The sequence below is a fragment of the Cryptomeria japonica genome, chromosome 11 (assembly GCF_030272615.1).
Source record: "Cryptomeria japonica chromosome 11, Sugi_1.0, whole genome shotgun sequence".
Lineage (NCBI taxonomy): Eukaryota > Viridiplantae > Streptophyta > Pinopsida > Cupressales > Cupressaceae > Cryptomeria > Cryptomeria japonica.
The window spans coordinates 504956689-504965854 of record NC_081415.1 but is presented as its reverse complement, the minus strand read 5'-3'; the positions used below and the strand labels follow the sequence as shown (position 1 = coordinate 504965854).

Genomic DNA, 9166 nt, shown 5'->3' with positions numbered 1-9166 from the left:
AACTGAGAGGGGGGGGTGAATCAGTTGTCCAATAAATTCAACCAGAATGAACTTAACCAAAACTTAATGCTTAATACCGGTAAACCAAACTTTATGCCGGTAGACAGTTTTAACAGTTAATTGCAATACCGGTAAAGATTAATGCATGAAACACAAAGACAACAACATCCACAACACATAACACCAATGTTTGTAAGTGGAAACCTTGTAAGGGGAAAAACTACGGTGGGAAGCCTTACCCACAATCAAATGATACTACTACAGGTAGTATGTGTTTACAATAGGGATTTTGCACATGCAAAAAGGCCAACTGTCTAGAGCTCACTGCTTAATCACAAAATGAGAGTCACACTGACTACAGTTGGATGGTTAAATCCAATGATAATGTACTCATCTTCATATGCTGGATTTAGTACCGATGTAGTTCTGATTGCCTTCACAAAATCCTCCTTCAACCTTCAAATGATGTCTGCGTGTATAGCTCTGCTTATTTTCACATATACTCTATTACAATTCTTTTTCCCAATCGCATATCGATCTTACAAATAAGATCTTACATATATACCATAACCTAAGACCAATTGAATAGGTCGGCTCACAAAAAGATATTACAATAAAATCAATTACAAACAAATCGATATTCGATACATGATGTCGGCTCAAATGCATTTACAACAATAATAAATCATCTCCATAACGTGTCGTGCTGATCTAGAATAGATAAGTCTGTCGGTGCTTATCCTTGACTTATTTGCTGGTAACAGCAAATATGCAAACCCGAATAAACAAATAACCAAATCACCAAAACCAAGTGATCGAATAATGTCTTCGACATAACCAAGTCGTTTCCAAGTCATTCCAAGTGTCGGTGAACAATATAATCTGTCGATGAACCAAATACCAGTTTCTTGCATAATTCTCTGTCTTGCCGATGAACATAACCAAAATCTCCAAGTGTTGATAAGTGTTGATAGGTGATGACAAGTTTGACAAGTGTTGACATCAATGACTATGGTGATACACACTATCTTCTCTATCTATCACACTAGGGTGATACAACACTCACATAGAAATAGCTCAGATTTTTGGTCTATAATTTCTTCTCAATGGTCTATAGATTATTTTTTGCTTTTATTATAAAATTTACATGTTCAATTTTTACAGTGTGAATTCATTTGAGAGCATTATATATGGTGAGTGATTCACATTTTTAACTTAATAGAAAGTTAAATCATTTTTTCTTTGTTTTCAAAGAGTAAAATGAAAATAAATGCTTACAATGCTTACAAACATGCAATTCACAAAAGAAATTCTTACAATATAAATAAAAACCCTAACCAAATAAAATACTCTTTTCAAAGCATTAAAAATAGTAAAAAAGACAAGAGGCATACTTGGATAATGACCTTGTTGGGTGTGTAGGTGGCAAGAGGTCCCAGGGTGTAGTGTTTGCAACCAGATCGGGCACTTATTCCATTTTTTGCTCCTTTGGCTCTTGGTCACTGTAGTTGGTAGGTAAGAATCAAACTCGAATGAGCTTTTTTATTTATATATACAACGACAAAATGGGTACCTATTATGCTTCGAGTACTAGACCATAAGGGGTACCCATAATTCTCAAAATAGGTACCTATTATAAATATGACCTCAGGCACCTAAAGCATTACTCATTTCTAGTAATGTTTTTTTCCAACATGCAGACCCCCCCTGATTTAGTACTCATTTTCTTGCACTTGCCCCATATTATATGTAAATTGAATAATTACAATTGAAATTTCAATAGAGTACTATATTATTCTCTTCCCTTACATTGAGATATCAATTCTTAAGAGAAGCATTGAAGAGTCATTTATTTTGTGTTTGAATGTAAAATTTAAAAAATGTGTAAAGTGGTTAGAGATCATAACTATAAATTTCATGATCTCTAAATATAAATAAATATTATAAAAAACCCAAACTATAGTGTAGCAAGTGTGACAATCAACAATAAAATAAACCCCATTAATGTAAGCAATAATAATATGAAATGTAAAGAATTCTAAAAATGATTCCAATAGAATATACAAGTACAAATAACCTCAAACTTATAATATGAAGGCTATGTGACTATTGAAGGTGTTGAAGGTGTTGATGACACTATGGAGAGATAGATAACGATTCCTTAACTAAACCTTTAATTTTGATTCAAACAAAAATTGACCTCAAGAAATAAGCAAGATTAATTAAAGGGAAGAAAAAATAGCAAGTTACCCTCAAACTGATATTAGTGTAAGGGATCATTGTAGTGCACAATGCTAGCTTGTGATATGGGGCAATAGATATTATTTGATCATGTCTTAGCTTGTAAAATAACCCTAGAGGTTTATTATAATATTTCTCTTAGGATAAGATAGGAAAAATATAATTACTAATTTTTAAAAAGACCCAAATTCACCAAAAATTGTTAATGTTCATAATGTTGTGACACCATGGGAGGGCCCAAACACCTATTGTATGGCCAACAAGGATGCATGATACCAAATATCATTCAAATGTTTGTTGGAGGTGCCATAAAGGAGTACAATTATAGGCCATTGTAGCACACCCTTACCACTCCAAATGATGAAGAAAATGGCTCACAAAGTCATCATTGCCATCAACATCTAAATCAATAGTCCTTGTTTTATAAATTTTCTCCTAATGGTTGCCGATCTTCAAATGTAGCATGATCTTCATAATTTCTCTTAGATATTTTTTTTGATTTCATGTACAAAAATAATAATAATGGATTTTGATTCCTTTAACAAATGGAGGAAATCTTAATTGAAATTGATCAATAATTGTGTACCAATATAAATCACAGTATTTCAATTATAATCAAACAAAAGACTAAATTAGTATAATTACATTAAAAGGCATAACTATAACAACAAATGATAGAATGTAATGGTTTGAGCATGTATAAAAAAATTATTCAGAATTGACATGTATTTAAAACCAAAAAGTTATAAAAATAAATCTTAAATAAATAAAACAAAATAGCTCTTAATAAATATAGATAAAACAATTCTTAAATAGTCGTAAAATAAAATAAAACTACTCTGAAGTAAATAAAATAAAATAATTGTTCACTATATAAAACTCTTCAAACAAAAATGAAGTAAACGATATAAATAAAATAAAATATTTTATAGATAAATCTAAAGTAAAATATAAAAATTGAGAATGATGTTTCTCAATATTTTTAGATAGATGTATTTAAGATATCTATATTAGTGATATTTATTGTATCTGTGATAAAATTAGACATTAAATCTAATAATAGACATCATATTTACATATGTACATCATGAGTCTCTAAATATGTACATCCTCGTCTTACTTGAAAAAAGGTTTAAAACCCTTTACTTCAAATTGCTTCATAGGTAAAATAAATTGTTTCTACACAATAAATTTATTAAAAAATAAACCATTTTGAAATATACACACTATTTTAAAATTTTAAGCGTTCGTAATCTTTTAAGGTTGTTTAAAGGATAATAAAAATAATGAATAATACTTAATATTTATTGATTAAAATAAGCAACATTTATATAGATGAGTCAAGGATAGTAAAATGTGTATTTGTAATGGTGAAATGTGTATATATTTATGTCATTTAATTTTATTGATTAAAATAAGCAACATTCATATAGATGAGTCAAGGATAGTAAAATGTGTATATATTTATTTAATTTTATGTTTATTTTGAGAAAATGTTGTGAATAATGTCTATAATGACAAATCACACAATCTTGTGTGAAGTTTGTCCCATCCATACACACATTCCTATACATTTAGCCCTACCCTGGCTCTATACACATTTCTATACATTTATCCCTACCCTAGCTCTATAAACATTTCTATACATTCACCTTATCTATTTAATTATCACATCACATTCACCTATGTGCATATTCTCGTTTATCCATAAACCGCCTCAATAAGTAAGAGGTATTTATCCATAAACCACCTCGCTATAATCATTTGTCTAACATTAGGATAATTCTCCAATTGCACCCTTGTCCACATTTAGCACCTACCTTAGCTCTATACACACCTATACATTCACCTTGTCTATTTACTTACCATGTCACATTCCTATCTACCCATTCCCATTTCTCCATAAACCACCTCGCTATAATCATTTGTCCAACATTCAAACAAATCTCCAATTACACCCTTGTCTACATTTAGCCTTACCCTAGCTCTATACACACTTATATACATTTACCTTGTCTATTTACTTATCACATCACATTCACCTAGGTACCTAATCTCATTTATCCAACATTGGGACAATTATCCGATTGCACCCTTGTCTACATTTAGACCTACCCTAACTCTATGCACTTCTATACATTCACCTTGTATATTTACTTATCACATCCCATTCACCTATGTACATATTCCCATTTATCCATAAGCCACTTCACCCTAATAATTTTAACATTGGAAGAATTCTCCAATTGCACCCTTGTCTACATTTAGCCCTACCCTAGCTCTATTTGCACTTCTATACATTCACCTTATCTATTTATTTAAATCGTCACATTCACCTATGTACCTATTCCCATTTATTCATAAGCCACCCCACTATAATCATGTGTCCAACATTGGGACACTTCTCCAATTGCACTCTTGTCTACATCTAGTCCTACCCTAACCCTAAAGAGTACTTCTATCATTCACCTTGACTATTTACTTATATGTAATCCATAAGCCACCTAGCTGTAATCATTCATCTTAAAATTGAAAGACATGTACAAACTTGTGCTCGTGACTAGCACATTCACCTTCCCAATTCGATACAAAATTTGATGCCAAGTACTAATATTCAAAGAAATATACCTGCCATAATGATACATTTAGATTTAATTTATAAATTAGTGTATGCATACTAAGACTGTTGTCAACTGAATTCGAACCTTGTTCGTTTTCTAGTAGTTACAGTAAAATCTTTTTAAAAAACTCATTCTGATATCATGAAACTATAACAGAATCTTGTGCACAAGCATTCATTCCTCCTTTTTATCTCACACACCTTTTCCTTTTCTAGCAAGTACAACTTATCAACAAATCCAAGTCACAAGATTCTGCAAAAAGAAGAAACGATGGGCGATTTCTTTTGTGGGACTGCGAACTAACCCAAAGTTTTGCGTCTCGAGATAGTTTGAGAAGTTCGAATATAATTTTTTTCCCGCGGCATTCTTGTTTGGAAGAGGCGGGAGAATCGAAAGCTTGTTGGATGCTTTGCGTGAAAGCAGAGAAACAAACCTCAGAATGCACGTGCCTGCCGACATCATCCTCTCTTTGCGTAAACATGCAAGGCCCACCATGCAAGAACATATCTACTCACTTCTCCCCACACACTAAGAAGATTTTGACCCCCACAAATCTCTGCAAGAGCGACTAACAACACAACATGGGTTGAGCCGAAAATTTGAAGCTATTTCTGATTGTATTTGTACTCATTCATCTCGTCTCTTTTCACCGGATACTCCTTTACAAGAATTCAATATATCTACAGGAACCTCAGATTTCTTTAATCCTGATTCTCCTTTTGTCCGGACAGAGAATTTATCTGATTCTCCTGAAATGCTTTTTGCAAGTCATTATCAAGCATTCGTCAAGGTATGGCCATACATGACTAATTAATTGTACGTCATTTTTGAAGCAAATGAAATGGCGGAGCGAATACGTCAATGAAGCGACTCAGTTTTCAAGTTGTTGGTATCTAGAAATACAGACTATCTTGAACCGTTACTTAATCCAGTCACATTGGAGGATTTGAGATATTTTTTAAAGAGTAATAATAATGCCAATTAAAGTCCAAAATCCTATTAAGAATGAAGAAACAATCCTGTACAACATATTGGACTGGACCTAAATAGTGTTACATATGATACAACAACTACTAGTATCAAGTTTGTTTTTCTAATCTTGTGTCAACGACGAGGACTCCTCGTCTAAAATCCTTTTCTTGAATACAAGCCCTTTCTGTCTGTAATCAATCTTTGCTTTTTAAAATACAAGTCTGATCAAAGAAATATGATGCCCAAAGCAGTCAAATATGTGCTATTCCTTTCCATATTTACAAACCAAAGAGCCAAATGGAAAGTAGCAGCATGTATCCTGTGTGACTAACAAAAAAATACCAAAACGAGGTCTATATGGATAAGACCTTGTCAAGATAAGAAGGTAAACCCTAACCCTAATTCAAACTCCATCTATGTTCTGTTCTGTACAATGGAGCTAATATATGCTTCTAAGAATATGATTTGATCAGCCCAATCAATCCAAGATTGTAAAGAAAACGCTCGGACTGTGACTTGAAGAGATTGCCAAGGGAGAATCGGGCAGGTGGAGGTTCTGTTACTGGAGATTTCACACAAGTGGAGGAGATCTCTTTCACTTGCAACATTGTCATTCCGATTTCCCGGCGAACGGCTTCTACAGTCTTAGAATCCACTGGATTCCCTGCCGCGTCAGTCACGTAGAACACATTCACTGCTTTTCCTCCGCGCGTTGACACTTCTGCTCGTGTCACTGACATTCCATTCTCTCGGAATATGCGTGTCACGTCCGACAGAAGCCCAACCCTGTCTCCAGCGCAAAGCTCCAGCCTTAAGCCCTGCCACATGCATTTTTCACATCTTAATTTGATGCCCAGATGCCCCGAATCACATAATTTCATGAATTCCTACCAGAAAGAAATCTTTCTTACCTCTGAGACTCTTCTCTCTATGGCGGCCTCCAAGCATTGAATTACACGTTGCCTTTCCGCCTCTGAATTCACGGGGCACCCGTCTGTATGTCTGATGTAATATTCCTGCAAAATCCCCAAAAGAAGGGAAGTTAGAGAACACATCAGGCCCTTCATAATTTCAACCAACATGAGAAAATCCCAGCTAGCAGTGTAAACTACAAAGTACATGTGAAGATTGGAAAGAAACCTACCTGGTAGGTTTGAGGACCCTCGGAATCTATTGTGGCATGAAACACCACATACTGCATGTCTGTCAAGGTACAGACAATGTCAAACAGAAGCTTCGGTCTGTCTTTACACTGAACATTAACCACAGAATAACCCCTCTCAAAGCAGTTGTCAACCGTTACAAATGACTTAGGCTTGTTGTTATGATGGAGGGCATCTTTCTCTGCATCTGCTCTTCTGTCAGGGCGCTCATAGTCTCTGTCAGCAAACATCATTTGGTGAAGGCGCCTCTGGGTGTGAGTGAAACCCACTGAAACCACCGTTTTAGGGCCTCTGATATCATTGTCCCCTTTCATTACATTGCGCAACAGCTCCTCAATTCTGCAAACCTTTTTAGGGTCTTTAATGGGAGCACCTGTTTCCTCATCTGTGATATATAACAGGCAAGCAACCCTCCTGTTATGAGTCCACAACTCGGCCTCTACCACGTTACATTTTAGGTCAGCCAAAACAGCAAATATTTCGGAGAGTAATCCTGGGCGGTCAGTGCCTGTTAATTCAATAGCTGTGTGTTCAGCTGCCGCTTCCATGCCAAAGGAAGGCACAATCCACGAATTCCTTGCCAGCGTCTGCAACAAGTATATAAACTTTCTTAGAAACTAATTTATGCCTTCAAAACCAATTCGCCCATTCCCAATATGAACCAGAATATACCTTTTCAATGTACCCAATCACTCCATCGTCTGTAAGCTTGTTGCCATTTGAGTCCGTAACATGAAAAACTGCAGCAGAACAGAGCAAAACAAAGTTGTTAGCACAACCTTAAAGAATAAGCAGAGCCTTCAAAAATAAACGGCAGAGAAAAGACTATAACAGATCTTGTGTTCCGAAGACAACATACCGTCCATGAACCATCTGCCATCAGAGGACACATATGCCTTGCTCACATTAAGATTCAAGTCCGCTAATACTTGTACAGCCTCCAAGAGAATGCCGTATTTATTTGCACTATCCACCTGCAAACCATCAATACACTGCCAATATTAACTCCGGATCTCACAAACATCGACTCCAATTCTCAATGAAATCTTCACTACAGAAATTTAAAAACTCGGCCCTCTGAGTCTACAAAACCTAACAATTCAGATCCAGAGCATTTCTCCATTACCTTTACTATCGTTGCGTTCTTGCAGACATCGTTATCAATGACAACCCTGAAATTCACAAAGAAAGCACAAGTTAAAACCAAGAAATCTTATAACCAGAACCAGGGAGCATCAAAAGCACACTACAAAGAAATGAAGAGAAATCCCTAAAAAAGAACATGAAAGCCGAAATAAAAAGAAAATTTCTAAAAAGAACATGAAAACAGAACCAGGAGGCATCAAAAGCAAACTACAAAGCCATCCTCTTGTTATTTCAGGCCACAAGCAAAGGCCAAAAAGCCAACACAACATACCTGGGAGTATTCATCCGAATTACAAGCTTCTCATATTCGTCATACGAGTTCCAGTCCATTTCCAAATCTGGCAAACACGCAAAATCAAAACCAAAACTAAGAACACAACCACAACCCTAAACTCTGCAAATTCACGAACAAAGAACCAAGAACCAAACAAATATACAAAACTCCCCACGCTCCACACCAAATCACATAAAAAATTCACCCGTTTGAATGTTTGTTGGAAACAACGCCCCGACAAGAGCACAAACAGTGAAATGTGATCAAATACCTTGAAAGAATTCTCAGCTTCCCCCTCTCTCCTAATCGTCAAACAGATCTTCAAACAAATCTTCACCCTAAAAACAAATCCATCCCAATGCCAGGCTCAAAATCGCCATGGCTCCTCCCCCTTTTCTTTTCAAAAAATCGAAGACTTAATCTCGAAACAATCGCCAATGGCTGTCCGTCCCGCTTTACCCCTTCCGCCTGCGTATTATATTTCCCTCTTTTCCCTCTCCTTCCAGCTGTAAAAAGCCCGGCAATTTCCACACCACTTAGCTTACACGCTAAATTTAATCCTTTCATATTCCCCTATAAATATACCCTTCAAAACATTTAACATTTACCCCACCCACCGCATGACAGTTTTCTTTGCCGCGCTGGCATCCCGCGTGACTTTTTAATTTCCCGGCAAACCAGCCGACCAAATGACAGTGCCCGAAAAAGCAAGCCCACCAATCAAATCACACCAACGTTACACGTCAGCG

General features: G+C 35.7%; 1 protein-coding gene across 2 annotated transcripts; it reads right to left on the bottom strand.

The window, feature by feature from the left end:
• Positions 1-5834: 5834 nt before the first annotated feature.
• Positions 5835-8964, bottom strand: LOC131068351 (ACT domain-containing protein ACR4). Of its 2 annotated transcripts, none has more exons than XM_058003538.2 (8): positions 8623-8964; positions 8415-8481; positions 8124-8169; positions 7857-7971; positions 7670-7737; positions 6979-7584; positions 6746-6850; positions 5835-6652 (listed from the first exon to the last, which is right to left on the bottom strand). In XM_058003538.2, exons 2-8 carry the CDS (start codon positions 8471-8473, stop codon positions 6287-6289), a joined length of 1365 nt encoding a protein of 454 aa, XP_057859521.2. In that variant the 5' UTR covers positions 8474-8481; positions 8623-8964; the 3' UTR covers positions 5835-6286. The 2 variants fall into 2 exon arrangements, with proteins under 2 accessions (XP_057859521.2, XP_057859520.2); XM_058003537.2 differs by having other exon boundaries at positions 8689-8964.
• Positions 8965-9166: the final 202 nt, after the last annotated feature.